General features: G+C 32.1%; 4 protein-coding genes across 6 annotated transcripts in view; 3 read left to right on the top strand and 1 right to left on the bottom strand.

Annotated features, from left to right (window-relative positions):
- Liprin-gamma (liprin protein kazrin) overlaps nucleotides 1–1,635 on the bottom strand; it is a 183,981-nt gene extending 182,346 nt beyond the window's left edge. Inside the window, exon 1 of the mRNA XM_085487122.1 lies at nucleotides 1,104–1,635. The gene's annotated coding sequence lies outside the window, so the exon portion shown is untranslated. The remainder of the gene's footprint in view (nucleotides 1–1,103) is intronic.
- A 3,588-nt stretch (nucleotides 1,636–5,223) lies between these two features.
- On the top strand, nucleotides 5,224–8,016 carry GatA (glutamyl-tRNA(Gln) amidotransferase subunit A, mitochondrial). Of its 3 annotated transcripts, XM_029316793.2 has the most exons (4): nucleotides 5,224–5,245; nucleotides 5,470–5,526; nucleotides 5,817–6,437; nucleotides 6,754–8,016. In XM_029316793.2, exons 3-4 carry the CDS (start codon nucleotides 5,891–5,893, stop codon nucleotides 7,782–7,784), a joined length of 1,578 nt encoding a protein of 525 aa, XP_029172626.1. In that variant the 5' UTR covers nucleotides 5,224–5,245; nucleotides 5,470–5,526; nucleotides 5,817–5,890; the 3' UTR covers nucleotides 7,785–8,016. The 3 variants fall into 3 exon arrangements, with proteins under 3 accessions (XP_029172626.1, XP_029172625.1, XP_029172627.1); XM_029316792.2 differs by lacking the exon at nucleotides 5,224–5,245 and having other exon boundaries at nucleotides 5,267–5,526; XM_029316794.2 differs by lacking the exons at nucleotides 5,224–5,245; nucleotides 5,470–5,526 and adding an exon at nucleotides 5,570–5,714.
- A 3,982-nt stretch (nucleotides 8,017–11,998) lies between these two features.
- On the top strand, nucleotides 11,999–14,666 carry LOC114941677 (uncharacterized). The gene is made up of 3 exons (XM_029316731.2): nucleotides 11,999–12,318; nucleotides 13,306–13,716; nucleotides 13,943–14,666. Exons 1-3 carry the CDS (start codon nucleotides 12,135–12,137, stop codon nucleotides 14,560–14,562), a joined length of 1,215 nt encoding a protein of 404 aa, XP_029172564.1. The 5' UTR covers nucleotides 11,999–12,134; the 3' UTR covers nucleotides 14,563–14,666.
- A 1,605-nt stretch (nucleotides 14,667–16,271) lies between these two features.
- LOC114941670 (uncharacterized) lies at nucleotides 16,272–17,369 on the top strand. Its single transcript, XM_029316726.2, has 2 exons — nucleotides 16,272–16,629; nucleotides 17,147–17,369. Exons 1-2 carry the CDS (start codon nucleotides 16,368–16,370, stop codon nucleotides 17,281–17,283), a joined length of 399 nt encoding a protein of 132 aa, XP_029172559.1. The 5' UTR covers nucleotides 16,272–16,367; the 3' UTR covers nucleotides 17,284–17,369.
- Nucleotides 17,370–17,507: the final 138 nt, after the last annotated feature.

Below are 17,507 nucleotides of genomic sequence, written 5' to 3'. Positions count from 1 at the left end.
CTCGCTTATAATATAATTATATTTGCTTTATGTATTATATATTAATTGTATAGATATTTTGTTTTCTCACCAAATTTATAGAAAATTATCATTATTATTAAATCTCATGTATTTATTAGAAAAAATCGAAACATTGTATATATAATGTATATCTTTGTCTCTTTTTCACTTCCTACATATACATATATGTATATATATATATATATATATATATATATATATATATATATATATATATATATATTATCGAATATCGTCTTGAAATTACTTGGGATATTCAATTTAACAGTAATATGAAAGATACATTGCAATTCGAAAGACACATATATTTCCCGGAGAGAGAAATGTCACGCATTTCCGAAAAAGTTCTTCGTTTATTGGAAAACTTTACATTTCGCGTGACGATGATCTATCCGAATACGATCTATCAGGATAACACGCAGATTTGTATTTTATAGTATTCCATTCGACACGTACCATATGTTACGGAAATACAGTATCGATTCGGCGCAATACGTTCAACGCGCGATTCTTCTCATTTTTTTCCACAAGAAAAAAAAACAATGACGTAATCGTACCATATATCCGACTTTAAGTATATATAAGTAAGCAGCTTCTATTTCATGAAATTTAATGTAAATAGAACTTTTAAAAGTATATCATATTACGTTTTAAATTATTGCACGACAGATGTGCATCAATAATAATAAATTATGATATGCGCACGTATTGAAAATTAATGATAATAAGATAGATATTTTTACATTGTCGGCCATCTTTTTTTCGCCGTTAATTCTAATATTCATAATTAGCGCATCTGCATTCTGAAACGTAATCTATTTTTCACGACGTCCAATAAATTTATCATTACAAGTAACCCCTAACAGCACACATATCCCAAAGACGTTCAGAAAACATTCTGGGAATGTTCGAATGTCTTCTGTGTGGATATCCTCTGGACATCCTCTGAATATCTTTTGGATATGTTGTGCTATTAGGAAACCCCATTTCCCCCCAAAAAAACAAGGTATCATCAGATTTCTATAAAACTTCTCGAAAAAGAAAAAAAGAGTTCTGCACTCGCAATCGGACATTACACTCACTTGTGGTATCGAGCGATCCGAGGTGTCGAAGTCCATATCCACTCGCCGTGACTCCAAGTGCAATCATGGAGCACCTTTAACCGCGATAATAGCAGAGGGGTGTCGCGGCCATTCGCGCACCTGTCCGAGTTCGCGCACCGCAGATGACAGAGAGAAAGAAAGAGAGAGAGAGAGAAAGATAGAAAGAGGGACAACCACGTATAGTCGCACTTCGATATATCGTTATTCGCTCGAGGAACTACCACTTCGCGAATCGCGCACAGAAACTCATCCGCGAGAACTCCAGCGGCACTCACGGTGCGAGAACTCGCCGGCGATTCAAAGCGCCCTGCGAGTTCCGCGTCATGCTGGCGTGTGCGCGCGCGCGCGCAAAACGCGGTGCGAATTTGAGAGAACGAGAGAATGATAGAAGAAGAAGGAAGGAAGGGACTCGGAGACGAGCGTGAGCGCGGGCGAACGGATTAAAGACACGACGCTCTCGACGACGACGGCTCGAAGTCGTCACGACGACTGGCAAAATCGTCGGCAGAGAGCGACACGACAGCCCCCGGCGGCCGGGTTCGACGCATGCGTCCTCGCCACCCCGTGCCCAACCCTGTTGTCCCAGAGACGGGGCTACCCTCGCGCACGTATAACCACCGGCGGCCACCCTGTGTGTGCTCTGCTCTCTTGCCTTTTCCCTCTACCTGCGTTTATCGAAGTCAGCAACGCGGATGCCGCGACGTTTTCTCTCCTCGCGAGGGTGAGAACAAGGTGCGTCGATGATGTCGAGGATCAGAACAATGTGTCAACTTTCTTCTGTCTACAGTTATAGCTATCGCCTCTTATCTCGTTGGGTAATTTTGAAGAAGAGCTGCAGTAATAATCGCACCGGATGTTTTGATATAATTTTGACCAGGATTGGGTAATAATAGTTAATTAGTTAAAAGTTAAAAAAGTTAAAAAGATAATAACTTTTAACTTAGCTTAGTTAATTTAAAATGTATTAATTTTTAACTTTAACTAATTATTTTTTACCTTAAACTTATTAACTTTTTTCCTAAGTTAAATTTCTTTTATCTCTGAATACCATTATTGTTTTTTTATAAGTTATAAACTAGTTTTTATAAGTTATTATTTTTAATATAAAGTATTATTAATTTTTATGTTTATTTGTCATCAATTGTAATTACAAAAAAAATATATTTTTATATAAAATATTTCTATATCAAAATGTCTTTGTTGTTTGTTATTATAAATTTTAAAAGACTTAACAAACAAAATTCTAATTTAATATAAATGTTTTTAAACATTAATTTTGATTTAACTTCAACAGTTAATTTAATCTTAACTTGACTTTGATTGAGTTAATTTTTTTGTTCATGCAACTTTTATTTTAACTAAATTCATTTTATAAGCAATTAACTTTACCTTAACTTATAGTTTAAACAAATCATTAACATACTCAACCCTGATTTTAACTGTATACTTCTAATTATACGTGGGGCCAATTGTAATAATTATTTTTGCAGTTGACATTTTTCGCACATGAAATTATTTCTGCAAAAACATATAGCAATTTTCATACTTGAATAATTTTTTTTCTGCAAGTTTTACATGATTTCCATGTAATAACGTATGTAATGTTATTTTTCTATAATCATAGATAGAATAAAAATTATTTTTAGACCAACCTCTGCGTCAGAATTGTCCTCGTAAAAGATTCGAAATACTTTGCTCCGTTTTCGCGTCGCTAATTTTTCAAGGCCCAGAGTTATCGGAGAGCCTTATCAAACAATGATGCGATGACATTCTCGAGGACATATTCAAAAATAAGCTATACAGGAATTGGACACTAGATTTCACTATATTTTTATTTTAGTGAATATTTAACGACGCAGAAATCGCGAAGATCGAGCAGAAAAAAATATTACAAACAATTACAAACGAGTTTGAATAAACTAAATAAAGCAGATTTAAAAAATCTTTAAAACTGATAAATTTCACCCTTGAACATTTCTTTAAACATTTGCAATTTCTAAACCGTACAATTTTTTTTATTTTTAATCGATAAAACTACAAACTATCATTTTCTGTATTAAAAATTTAATTTTTAAAAAGTCTAGTGCTAAATGCTTTAAGTGACAAATACAGTTGAGGTATTCGTTCCGCTTTAATATCTATAACAATCTATCTTTGCTTAAAGTCTGACTAGAACTTAATTTTAAAATCAATTAACTTTAACTTAATTTATTGTTAGTTTAAAAAAATCATTAACTTGCCCAAACCTGATTTTGACTATAAAATGTTGCGCATTCAGCTCTATAAATTTAGCATCTGACTTTCAAAAAAGTTATTTTTAAATCTCGTTGGGTAATACCTGAAAAGACCTGTAGTAATAATCGCACTAGATGTTCTGATACAACAAATAAGTTTGACAATGAAATGCTTCTAATATATACGTGGAACCAATTGCAATAATTATTTTTTTTGTAGTTTACATTTTTCGCAAATGACATTATCTCTGCGAAAATATAGCAATCTTTATACTTGAATAAATTCTTTTCTCCCGCAAGTTTTATACATGATTTATAATATATTTTAAAGTCAAGTACTGGTCATTTTTTATATTTTTAATTAATAAAACAAATAAACAAAATTATTTTATTACAAACGACTACAAATGAAATGTTATCATTTTTTATATTAAAAAATTAATTTTTTAAATCAATTAGATATCTCAATTCACCTTGCGCAGAAGCTTCGTCGATTATTTATTGTCGATCGCGTATTAAAATACATAAAATAACATAAATTTGTATAATATATAATTGTGCAATAGGGTGCGTTAACCGTAAAATAAACATTTTGCATTGCCGGCGGTATATAAATATTATTATTTCTTTATTTTTTCCATGACTTGCAATCTCATATATTGTTTGCGATACACAATATCTCTCTTCTCTCATACATGATTTTCACAAAATAATTACCCAAAATTTAAATAAAAGTTGAGACTCACCGATACGATGCACAGCAGTGGAGTTGTAAACTGTAAAATAAAAACACGGAAATTTAATAATAAAATTAAAAATAATTAATATTTCGAAAAATATAATTATTATTTACATTTAGTTTTTTTATTATTTAAATAAAATGTTAAATAGATTTAGAAAATCAATATTTAATTAAAAACTAATATCATTTTTATCGAAAAAATTAGTTAATTTTTTCGATAAAAATGATATTAGTTTTTAATTAAATATTGATTTTCTAAATATGTTTATTATTTTATTATTTTATATTTAATTTATACCAATTTTATAAAAAAGTTTTTTTATAAAATTGGTATAAATTAAATATAAAATAATAAAATAGTAATTAATAATTATTCTCACCATATTTTTGTTCCGCCGTTGCTCGATGCCACCCTGGGCCTCCTCCTTCTCTCAGAAGTTTCGAAACACTTTGCACTCGCGTTACGTTTTTCCGTTCGCGCGTTTTTCGTCCGGGTTTTAATTATATATCACAGTTTCGGTAAAACGCGAGAATCACGAAGACTTACTCGCGCACGAATAAAACCGCGTCGCCGCTACTTTCAAGGCTACTTATATCGGAGAATATCTCATCGAATGACGAGAACGACACACTCGGAAGTCGCCGATATTCCGGAAACGCGCGATCCGACTTCGAAACGATCGACAACCTCGAAAAACTCTCGGAAAACTTGCGGCAATTCTCGCGATCCGCCATGTAATAAATTCGCGCGCGAACTTTTGGCGGCTATCGAGTTGGACCACGTGACTTTCGGCGGAACGAAACGTCAAACGCGAAACTCGCGGCCAACGAAGTGAATCTCGCGTGTGTCTACGCGATTACGATGTCGATATACGCGACGCGGTCGAATTTGTACGATAATTAACGGCGTAATGACGCTAATTAATACCCGCACTTTCGTCTCGTGTACTTTCGCGGCGATGAATGAGCGCGAGTGCACCAGAGGGCAGCATCTATATATAGATTGTGTTCGAAAATATACTTTCTTAGCGCGACGCGCTTGACTGACCAATCAGAACAAAGGATTCTCGATCTCTGATTGGTCGAATTCTGCACTTTGACAGACGAATTTCCGAATACGACCCTGAGTTTCGTCTCGCGTATTTGTTAGTAAAATTACTTTACTTTATTTGTGAATTATTAGATAATAAACTACTATAAATTAAATAATTAATTATAATTATAATTTAAATATATAATAAATTAAAATTATAAATTGAATAATACATGAGAATTATAAATTAATCAGTAAATTAAAATAATTATAATTGATAAATTATATATTAATTACAAATTAATTATTAAATTATAATTATTAATGAATTACTAGGTAATAATACAAGACAAATAAACAAGAGGAAATTGTATACAAAATCCAATATAAAAGGTATATGAACAAAAAAAAAAAGGAAACGATCTTATAATTCTCAGTTTGTCAGAATTCAGAATATCAATTCTCAAGTCGTGCTTTATTATAAATAATTAAGATTTATTATAATAAAGCCCAGATTCCTCAATTTTCTTACTTAATTTCGCAATAACATCGCGTTTGGCTCTATGGCCGAGAAGAAGGAGGTGTATATCGTGTTTTATATTAAAAAGAGCCGATCTAATATTCTTAATATTCTTATCATTATTTATTATAACAATATAATCGTGATATCGTTTTCTAAACAGGCTATGGAAACCCATGGAGAGGAAAACTGTTCTCTCTCCATCGAGTTTGAGGTTATGGCGGTTTTTAATAGGTTATGTCCATGGTCGCGATGAACGTAAACAAGCTGCTATCCGCACCGATCAGGGAGGTCAGTCGGCGAATCTACGAGGGCACGGCTCGTCCGTCTGACATCTGCGAGGCATCTGTCAAATTGGCCTCGCTCGTCAAACCCCTGAACGCTTACATCACCGTGACGAGCGACGTCGCGGGCGAGCAAGCGAGCGATGCCGACGCGAGGCAACGACTGGGCTCCCTGCTGGGACAGCTCGACGGCATCCCCGTCGCCGTCAAGGACAACTACTGCGTCGCGGGCGCGCCCGCGACCTGCGCGTCGCGGATGCTGGCCGACTTCTCCCCCGGTTACGACGCCACGGTCTACGAGAGGCTCAGAAAGCAAGGGGCCGTCCTCATCGGCAAGACTAATCTCGACGAGTTCGCCATGGGCTCCGGCACGGTGGATTCCTTTTACGGCCCGACCAAGAATTTGTGGGGCTCGGATGTGCTCTCGCAGTTTTACGAGTCGAATGGCTCGTCGATCGCAGAATGGAAGCTACGCAACAAAGATGCGTGGTGCATAGCAGGTATATCATTGTTATTATTATTGCTTGATGTATTTTTGACACCTAAGTTTCTTACTTTTTAAATTTTGATTTTATACAAAAATATAAATGTCATTGTTGTAATCTAAATTTTATATATTGAAACATTGGTTGGATGCAAATTAAATGTAATATTTTTGCTCTTTGTAGTGAAGAAGACTGAGTACAGTCGAAACCTTATTAAATAGTATGCAGACTAATTTTTAAAAAAATTGTTTTAATGACTAAATTTCGATTTTATACAAGCCTTTATTGACTAAACACTTATGTGTATTTTTATGTTTTTAATGAATTTCAGGTGGCAGCAGTGGAGGTTCTGCAGTTGCGGTAGCCACGGGTACTTGTTACGCAGCATTGGGCTCTGATACTGGTGGTTCTACTCGCAATCCTGCGTCTTATTGTGGTCTAATTGGCTTAAAGCCAACCTATGGTTTAGTGTCACGTTACGGCCTGATCCCGTTGCTGAATTCGATGGATGTGCCTGGCATTCTGGCGAGAACAGTAGACGATACTGTATTAATTTTGAACGCCATAGCCGGGCCTGATCCGGCAGATTCCACCACTGTACAAAGGGAATACGTGCCGATCAACTTACCTAAAACGATAGACGTTAGTAACCTCAGGATCGGGATACCAAAGGAATACGGAGTGCAAGGCATAAGCGAGGAGGTCCAGGCGTGTTGGAACGAGGTCTCTCGTCATCTGGAAGAAGCTGGAGCTAATATCGTCCCGGTGTCTTTACCGCACACCGACTACTCCATCGTATGTTACTCCGTTTTGAATCGATGCGACGTAGCCAGCAACTTGGCCTGTTACGACGGGATAGAATACGGTCACAGGGCCGACGAGTGCGGCTCCGCTCACGAGTTGTACAAGAGAACCAGGTCGGAAGGCTTTAACGACGTGGTGAAAGGTCGTATACTGGTCGGGAATTACTTTCTCCTGGCGGAGAATTACAAGGAGTATTACGTCAAGGCGATGAAGATGCGTAGATTAATTGCGCAGGACTTTGACGTTGTGTGGAACGGTAATATAGATCTTCTGCTGACCCCGACCACGTTAACCGAGGCGCCGACTTACGACGAGTTTACGCAGCTGGACAATCAGACGCAATGCTTAATTCAGGATCACTGTACGCAACCCGCCAATATGGCCGGTTTGCCTGCAATTAATGTGCCTATCAAGCTCTCTCGAAGAGGTCTACCTTTGTCCTTGCAATTAATGGCGCCACTCTTTCACGAACAGAGGCTACTCACCGTGGCAAAGTGGATCGAGCAGATCGTGCGATTCCCAAGACTCGAACTGAAAAATTCATGTTTATTAGATTAAAGTAGATTTTTCTAAACGTCATAGGTATATACAGGGTGTCCGATAGGAAATTATTGAAATTAGCTGTCAGTTTTTAATGCATGCTGTTACTGAGAAAACAAAAATTGTGTTGGCAAGTGGAAAGTGTACACTTTTTAATAGATATAACTAAAATGTTTGTATACTAGTTTATTTTACTGATAAAAAGTAATAAAAAAAAGTGCTACTAGTCACATCAAGTTTTTATTTTTTTTTTAAATTCGCATATTATGTATTTTGCGTTAGATTGATGTATCATGTTGTATAAATTATTTTAGAGTTTACGACTTGTTCTTACATGTGTCTCTGAATATTACGGTACAATTGGAACGAGAATTAATATGCTAAGTTTCTCTTTGCGTATCGATTTTATGTAAGGCAAACAAATTATACTTCTATCAAACAACATTTTATCAAACCACTCTCGTTTCATGTCAGTGTACTGTAATATTTGTTATAGTAAAAAATGAAAGCGAAATACGAAATCAGCGTTTTCGTTCTCGCAAAATCGATTCTTCGTTAAAAAAAACTATATTTTTTGCAATTAAATAGAGATCCTATTAAAAAAGCAATTCTCTCTGAAACTTTTACTTTTGCCATTCGATCCTTTATACATATATGTATATCTTTTTGCTTCGTATTTACTTTCCGCTATGTATATTATACATTCGATTTTCTTACTAATTTATTTTTAGCGATCGCTTTATTACGAGCTGTTCTACACAGCAACGTAAACTCTGACATTTGAAATTTCATTGTTCCCCAAGGTCCCGAAGGCGATTTGACCGGGAACAAACAACAGCCGCGTGCAAAATCTATTGACATAGCGCCTTCGATAATTAGATCTTGGTGACATTTCAGTCTAATCTATTGTTCGTTCGATCAAGCTAATAGAGGGGTAGTATAATATATATCCGACCCTAATTACATTTGTTATAACTACAAAATTATATGGCAATATGTTAATGCACGATTATAAGAAATTATAATTGCAGCTTACATGACAAAAATTTGAAGCCAAATCTATTACATGATAATCATTTAAACACACTTGATTTAAATACATAATTATCAAAGAAAATTTTTCTTTCACCACAAACAATTTTTTTCTATTTCGAAATAAATCTTATTTTTTCATTGTCCTAAAATTAAAAAAATCATTTATTAAAATAATTGCTAAAATGTCTGTGAATAAATAATAGGAAGCGACATTTGACATTTGCGCATTTTAAATGTAAAATTGTACATGTATTCTCTCTATTCTGACAATTCGCTACAGCGGTTTTCTTCGGGGTTTAAAGAAATAGTTCACGTGGAACAGAAATAATATATTCTCTCTCTGCTTAGGGTATATCGTTCTCTCGTAATAGAGGTGCAAGTAGCGTCGGACGTTTCCGGATGCGAGATGAAGCTGTGTGCCATTTAATTTTGCATTCCTTTTTCCTGTTGCATTACGTAATTCCTCGTTCTTCTCGCTGCATAAATTGCAAAAAACTCTGACTCCGAAACCGCGAGAAATAAAGCGATTTTACGTCCCATTAAAGAGAAGCCGCGCGCTAGTTTTACATTTCCATTTCATTTTTTGCAATATTTCGCGTTATGTCGCGCAGCCTTGACAGGAAGGAAAGAATTTCAAAATTGTTAAGCCGTTCCAAATATGTATATAAAATTTCACATTTTTTAAATATTTTTCAATCTATTTGTTTCCTCGAACAAATCGCATTGCAACAATTCGATATGGATAGGCTAATTTTGGCTCGAATTACATTGCCTCATGTATAAGGCTGCGTTTAATTATAATGACAGAAGAAATAATGCACATTTAAGGACCGTGTTTGATATACGATATATTATGCGCTCTAATTCGAGCTCGTAAAAAGCTTTGAGAAGGTGCTTTAAAACATCAAACGCGCGCTCTGACAAATATTTTTCTTTGAGCTTAAAAATATGAAGACTTTTGTGATTGATGTTTTCTCATATCACGACTAGATCGTCGTAAATCTTTGGTTAATATTCCTGAAAATGCGAGTCTGCGTGCTTTATGCGATTATTATTATTATTATTATTGCTGCTTGCCTGACGTTTTTTTTTCTTTTACAATAATGGAAAGGAGAGAAAGAGGATGATTACGCGAGAGAGAAAATTATTCAAACTTTTTATCCCCGTCTAGACCTCTTTTCTTCAAGCGATTAATATCGTGCCGAACAATACATTTTCACGACTTGATAGATCTCGCGAAAAAAGTTTGAACGAAAGTAATTGCAGAGGAACAATTTCTTTATTTTTTAATATTTAATATCCCGTGCGCTCTTTCGCGTAATTTAAATCGTATAATTCGATTTTATAGACAAAATGAAGGAACGGCCGAGGTGCATGCCTGATTAAAAATTTTCACGATGAGCTATCGATTAATTATTAACAATTTGCATCGCCGCAGTCAATTAAAGTTTATTGCTTGCATCCAAATTACAATGCGCCGTTAATGGAAGTTGGATTTCGAGAGCACGCGATCTCTCAATTTACCGCCAATCGAAATCGATTTCCACAATCGTATATATACACGAACAGCTTCTCCTTCGATCTTCATACGATAAGTCAATTTCTCAATTTTCGAATCTCGCGAAATTGCAAACCTAATTTTGTGCATTATTATTTAATCGTTATTTAATCAAATCTTCTTCTCTCTTTCATGTCTACAATTAATTGTAGATATGAAAGAGGGAAGATTTGATTAAATAATGATGCACAAAATTAGGTCTGCTAAAATTAAACAATATATTATACGGTAATGCATTTTACAATCTCGTTTATCTTTATGATACACATGCAGTCTGTAAAAACGATAAAAATTGTCTGCGTTCAGATTCGTTCCTATCTCTTCCGTTGTACAATAGAGGTTTGACATCTATTGTACAACGAAAGAGAGAGGCTTCAAAAAAATTGCGAGATCATAATTGTTCAGTTTATTATTTTTTTTTAATGTATCATCTTTCGTCATTATTTAAATATTCTAAATTAAATAAAGATATGAGATTTTATTGTTGTTTAACATTGATTTTTTAATCGAAATTATTTACTGTTATGGCGAAAAATGAGGAGTTTCTTTAGTTTATTGAAATTGTTGATTCTGTTGCTTTTGAATCGACAGAATCTCATAATGAATTAATTATAATTCTATTAAAACGCAATCAAACTGATCTTTACTTATATACAATAATAAAGAAAAAAATTCTGCAGAAAATTTAATATCTTTTTTATATAATCTAGAATATTTGAACAATGCTGAAAATGTTATTAAAGTGCAAAAGAACTGTAGTAATTAAAACTATACTAACTAGAATATTTTTTGTTGAATTGTTATTTGCAGGATCCTTTTTCGCCTTTTTTTCTGTCTTTCCATTTTTCTAATGTCTGGGTTCTTACTGGATTTAGTCATTACTGGAGAGAAATACTTATGTCAAACAATCCCAACTATAAGGAGGCTTTTTCTTTTGTACTTCTTTCTCCTTTTTTTCTTTCTCATTCCGCTCTCCATTCTACTAAGGTTCTTTTAATTTCATCTGCAATATATTATTAATATGTTACAATAATTAAATTCTATATATATATATATATATATATATATATATATAATGTATGTATGTGTATACACATATAAATAGACACATACTTATATACATTATACATTTTTAATTTTTGTTCCAAGTACGCTCCAAACTTCAATCACATCACATACATCATAAAATAATGCTCTTTTTAATCGTTATTAAAATTTTAATTGTTCAATGTTTAAGATTTAAAAAAAGTAATAAGATTCAGAAATAAAAAGATATGTTTAACTTACGAAAAATGTTGATAAGTTTAAATTTAAAAATATTTAGTTTAAGTTATAAATTAACTAAGCTAAGTTATTAAATTTTAATTTTTCTATTTAACTCTTTTAACTAATTAATTATACTTTTATATATACATATATCTCTTTCTAAAAATACATATATAATAGCAATTGATATTGATATTTGATTATTGTAAGATATATATATTAACATAATGATTGTGTACATATGTACATACATATAATGGAATTTTTCTAAGAAAATCGACAATCGCAATATATTTATATCTTTTTTTATAAGAAAAAATGTCACGTGATGTCGCGTGACGAGTTTGTATATATACAAATAGTGGGGAAAACATTCAGGAAGGTTCCGAAAGGTTGCTCTTCGTATTCGCACTTATTGTTAAACTGGCTTGATATCCGATCGCAAGCAATATTAAAGATAATAGTAACCGTGGAAAGAACAGTTCATTACGCATCTTATTGTTAGCAATATGTCAGAAAAGAATCGTACACCTAGTCAAAAGAATTATAAACGTGCTACCATAAGTATATTCACGAGTACGCCGACCGACCACGTGCCACAGTTTCATCACAGCACATCATTATCTAGGATTGACACAGCTTCTTCCTCGAGCACAGAGAGGCTCAAAGATATATCATTTCTGCAGAGAACAAGTAAGAACTTATGCAAGCATAATTGTTGTTTTATTTTTATCATAATAAAATAAATAAAGTTCTTCTGGTTCAATATGAAAAAGTCGAATAGTTATTCCATAAAAAAATTAATAGTTAAATTTGCAAATAATTAAATTTTATTTTAATACATTTCTTAAAATAATAAAGGAATCAAAAAATTGTCCAACAATTTGAAATATGTCTGAAAATATTTAAATGTCAGGCAAACTTTAAATAGCTGTAACTTTGTTCCGAAAAATGAGAATTTCAATTTTTACCTTTTTGTAACAAGTTAACGAGTTGAAAAACATTCAGTCTCTATATCACACTATAGAGCAAAGATTTACCTTCAAGAATTCATTCTTAAAATTTCTATACGATGATTTTTAACGAAGTTATGACCGATCAAAGTGAAAATGACATTTTCGCTTCAATTTGCGATAACTTGATAAGAAAAGATTGAAATTTAAATTTTAAAAAATGATTTTGCAGGGAAAACTTTAGACTTTAACGTAAAAATATCAACATTTTTTTTCAAATCTTCTTGTGTATGCGACATGTCTACAAAGTGAGAAATAATTTTTCATTTCGTTATATTTGTCGTTTTCTGTGTGTAGAAAATATCAGAATTAAAGAAAATGGAAAAAGCTATGATCTTTTGAAAGTAGAGATTTCAAACTTTAAAACCCTTTTTTAAAATTTAAATTCTCATTTTTCAAAACAAAGTTACAGCTATTTAAAATTTGCTTATTTTTTGGACAATTTTTTTTTGAGCTCTTAATTATTTTGAGAAGTGTATTGCTTGTATAATAACAAATTATATAGTTGGGAATATGATTTACATCTCTGTTCAAATTAGAAAAAAATAAGTACTTTTAAAAAAATATAAATATTGCCAAATTGCATTAAAATAACTTATATTATTGTAACCCAATATTTATAAGTCGCATATATGTATGTATAATTAATTTAATTTTTGTGTGACAGGAAAAGCAACAAAAAGATTAAAAAGTAGTCTGAAAGATGAGAAAAAATCTAAAATTGCAAACAAGGTACACTATATGCAACAAGAAACAAGTTCGGAATGGGAAACAGAATTGGAAGAGTCAGTCGATGAAGCTTTTACACATTTAGATGACTCTAGCCCAAAGAAAAGCAACAATACTAGCATAGAATTATTCAAGGATTTACATTCAGGAAGTCCGGAAAAAATACGAGACGCACCGACCGAGTTTGAATCTCCTGTGGCTCTATCACCGATTTTAGGTTCATCCAGAGTTCCCTTAATTTCTAAAAGAACTACTGAACAACGTGAAAAGTTGGTACCGATAAATATACCATCATTGGACGTATCCAAAGAAAATCTACAGGACACGGATGAAGATGAAATAATACTTTGTACGTATCTTGAATAAAGCGTAAGACTTTTGCCGAAATAATTTGTAATTTTTATTAATAATCGCGTATTTAATTATACTCAAATTTTTTAGTTTTATTTTTTCTTCATTGCACGGCTTTCATCAATCTAATATTTTCATCGTTTAAATTATTTTTTTTTGCGTTTTATGTCGTTGTTTGTTTACACACTTTATTTTGCAAATTTATTGATTTATTGCAATTTCAGGTCGCACGCAGAAATCAAATACATATCCTGCACATCGTCGTTTACGTTTCGCAAAAAACTGTCTGCTGGATATGCGAAATTTTCTTTATCCTACGGAATACTTCACAGCAACGAGCGATTTACTTTGGGAAAAATTTGTCGAAGAAAATCGCGCGGAGGTGTCCCAATATTTAGCACCGTCTTCTGCGCGAGAACCAGCCAAACAATACGAGTCGGAATTTCTTAAAAAATATCCTGATATTCCTCCGAAATTCGAAGACATTCGAGTTCCAGGAATGAAATGCACTCGAAAACACTTCGACAGAATTTTAGATAAATGGGTAACTGAATCGAGCGAATCCGAGAATAACGAAGATGATGTACGTCAACCAAGAACAAAGAAAAACAAGAAAAATGTACGTCAGTCAAGAAGAAAGAAAAACAAGAAAGGTATAAAGACAGGAAACACAGATAAAGACATATATAATCCATTGAATGAGAAAACAGATATCGAGTTCGAAACTGGTGGTCAAAATGGTAAACAAATGACCTTAGCTGAATTTCGTCAAAAACGAAAAAGAATGATGAATACTGCTTTTGATAATATATCTTCAGCACCTTGTCACTTGCGAATGCAGTAAGACTAAAATTTGCGAGTAAGAAGAAGCTATAAGATATATTAATAAAATGCGTTTATTAATATATCTTATAGTTTCTTCTTCCTCCCAAATCCATTGAATGAGAAAACAGATATCGAGTTCGAAACTGGTGGTCAAAATGGTAAACGAATGACCTCTGAATTTCGTCAGAAACGAAAAAGAATGATAAATACTGCTTCTGATAATATATCTTCAGCGTCTTGTCACTCTCAAATGCAGTAAGATTAAAATTTGGGAGTGAGAAGAAGCTATAAGATATATTAATAAAATGCGTTTATTAATAAACGTATTTTATTAATATATTTTATAGCTTTCTTTCACTCCCAAATTTTAATCTTACTGCATTCGAGAGTGACAAGGCGCTGAAGATATATTATCAGAAGCAGTATTCATCATTCTTTTTCGTTTCTGACGGAATTCAGCTAAGGTCATTTGTTTGCCATTTTGACCACCAGTTTCGAACCCGATATCTGTTTTCTCATTCAATGGATTTGGGAGGGAGAAGATATATATTAATAAACGCATTTTATTAATATATCTTATAGCTTCTTCTCGTTTCCAAATTTTAGTCATTTAATTATTTATACACTTTTATTTGTTTTCCATTTACACTTGTTGAGTTGCACGTATTGTTTTGTTCGTATTTAAAATCATTAAAAATTGTTTGTTAGTATTTTATAATTATGTTAAAGAATTGCTTCATATATTTAATAATCTTTTTCCATGCATATTTTAATGCATGTGTAATAAAATTGTGATAATGCGCCATATATTTATAGTAAAATCTAGTTATATATTTTGATATATAATAATTTTATTTTTCGTAATTTATAAAATAAATAAGTAAGTAATTATTATTATATTTTTTGTATAATTGTTATTATATTATATTAATTATTTATATACGTATATATAATTATGTAAAATTATTTTTAAATATATTTCTACATGTTTATGTATTATCATAAACATCAATTAAATAATATTATTTAAAGCGTACACACAAAAAGATTTCGATTTAATAAAGTATTTATTTTGCGCAATCACTAAATTAGAAAATTGATTATTTAATTTTCTTCCACACAAGATTAAAACATATACATTTATAATATTAAAATATACACATTTATATATATCTATTTTAAGAACAACAGAAATAGAAAATTATTAGCAACAGAAATAATAAATATTAAGCATTCGGCCTATTGCATGATAAAAGTACAGGCAATAGAAATAAAGAATAATAAATGTCTATTAATAGAGAGAAGGAGAGAACACATAATTTTGTAAAATTGTATTTGACCTTGTTTGTTCAATTTCTAGATTATAATCAAGGTGCCGAAAAGATTATTTTAATTCGCCAAACGTTAATTTTACGTGTCAAAAGTGGGATAATTTCCGCTGATTTGCACTTGTGCACTCTTGTTCGGTAAATATTTAATTATTAGTGATTAATACGTTCTTGATAGTCTGTTTTTACAATCGACAAATCGACGTCTTTCAACGCTTAATATTGTAGTCTGACGACCTCTTTTCCGCCTTGGCTCAGAAAGTAAAACGTCATTTTTCGTCTCGCAAATTCGCAAAGCATATTTTTTTTCGCCGAATATGCATAATCGGATTTACGTGATTCGCTAAGCAAGATCGATGTAACTTACATCATACTTTGCTATATATTTTATTTTCAACGTTCGTTATCTTATCGAGTCCACTCGACCGCTGAATCTGATCGTCTTCAGTCGATCAGTCTAATTTTTACTCTAAACTCGCGCGGATCTTCGTCCAATATGGAGGAATCGATTGTGGAGACGTTGGAGAATAATAGCGATGCAATACCGGAGGAGGTGCAAGGGAAATTGTCGAAAATATTCGAAAAATACGAGCAATTGAGCGACGAGGAGAAGAAGGAATTCCAACAAGGCGCATTTGACGTGTTGACCAAGACTCTGCGAAAATTACGCGGCAACTCGATTTTGCCCACGTGGCTTGCACCATATCAATCTTATATCCTATTCACTTTCGCGGTATCAGTCATAGGATTTCTGCTCGGTACGACATTTCTTGTATCGCGTAATAATTTTGTTTTTATAGTTATATTTAATATTTATTATATATTTAATATATAATATATATTGTATATAATATATATTATATATATATTATATTTAATATAATAATATATATAATATATATTGATATATATATATATATTATAATATATATATATAATATATATGTATATAATATATATATATATATATTAAATATATATGTATATAATATATATATATATATATATATATTATATATTAAATATATATTAATATATAGAATAATATATATTTATTTTACAATGTTAATTTTATATCCAACAATCGATTGCGTAATTATATATTCAACACCTTTTTTCAGATTATCGCCGTATCTTGTACTTATTATCGTTAATTCTTTCGAAAAACTCGCAATTTCTTCATAAAAGAAATATTATCGCCTTCTTTTTCAAATGTTAATTTTTTATATATAATAAAATTTAATAATAATTTATTAATTATAATTGTATTCGTAGTTATTATCGCCCGCCGATTGTACTCGCGTACTTGGGAGCGAGAGGAACGTCAAAAAGAAAAGAGAAGACTCAAACAACAAAAAGCAGAAGCGAGACAACTAAAAGCGATGAAGAAGAAGAAGCAGAAAGCAACGTAGCATATGCTCAATCTTATATTTGAATGAAAAAGAAACTTGTTGGCGAGAAACAATTAAACGGATTCTTATAATAAATTTAAAATCAAGATGTGCCTGACGTTCACTGACACCACATACATATGTTTAGTATAATAATATGTTATAACATTATATATTTTATATATATCTTTATTTTATAATATTTATTGCATAAAGAGATTTTTCTTATGATTAATTTTGATTAA

This window comes from Nylanderia fulva, unplaced genomic scaffold, assembly GCF_048542155.1.
Source record: "Nylanderia fulva isolate GAGA-0341 unplaced genomic scaffold, ASM4854215v1 Scaffold5, whole genome shotgun sequence".
Taxonomy (NCBI): domain Eukaryota; kingdom Metazoa; phylum Arthropoda; class Insecta; order Hymenoptera; family Formicidae; genus Nylanderia; species Nylanderia fulva.
The sequence above is the reverse complement of the archived record's forward strand: the minus strand, read 5'-3'. Positions and strand labels throughout refer to the sequence as shown.

Bases quoted from the DNA above. Each gene is read 5' to 3' on its own strand.
- GatA (XM_029316793.2), top strand. From the start codon at position 5,891: ATGTCCATGGTCGCGATGAACGTAAACAAGCTGCTATCCGCACCGATC. The intron at 6,438-6,753 runs GTATATCATTGT...AATGAATTTCAG, and splicing joins AGATGCGTGGTGCATAGCAG to GTGGCAGCAGTGGAGGTTCT.
- LOC114941677 (XM_029316731.2), top strand. From the start codon at position 12,135: ATGTCAGAAAAGAATCGTACACCTAGTCAAAAGAATTATAAACGTGCT. The intron at 12,319-13,305 runs GTAAGAACTTAT...TTTGTGTGACAG, and splicing joins ATCATTTCTGCAGAGAACAA to GAAAAGCAACAAAAAGATTA. The intron at 13,717-13,942 runs GTACGTATCTTG...TTGCAATTTCAG, and splicing joins TGAAGATGAAATAATACTTT to GTCGCACGCAGAAATCAAAT.
- LOC114941670 (XM_029316726.2), top strand. From the start codon at position 16,368: ATGGAGGAATCGATTGTGGAGACGTTGGAGAATAATAGCGATGCAATA. The intron at 16,630-17,146 runs GTACGACATTTC...TTGTATTCGTAG, and splicing joins AGTCATAGGATTTCTGCTCG to TTATTATCGCCCGCCGATTG.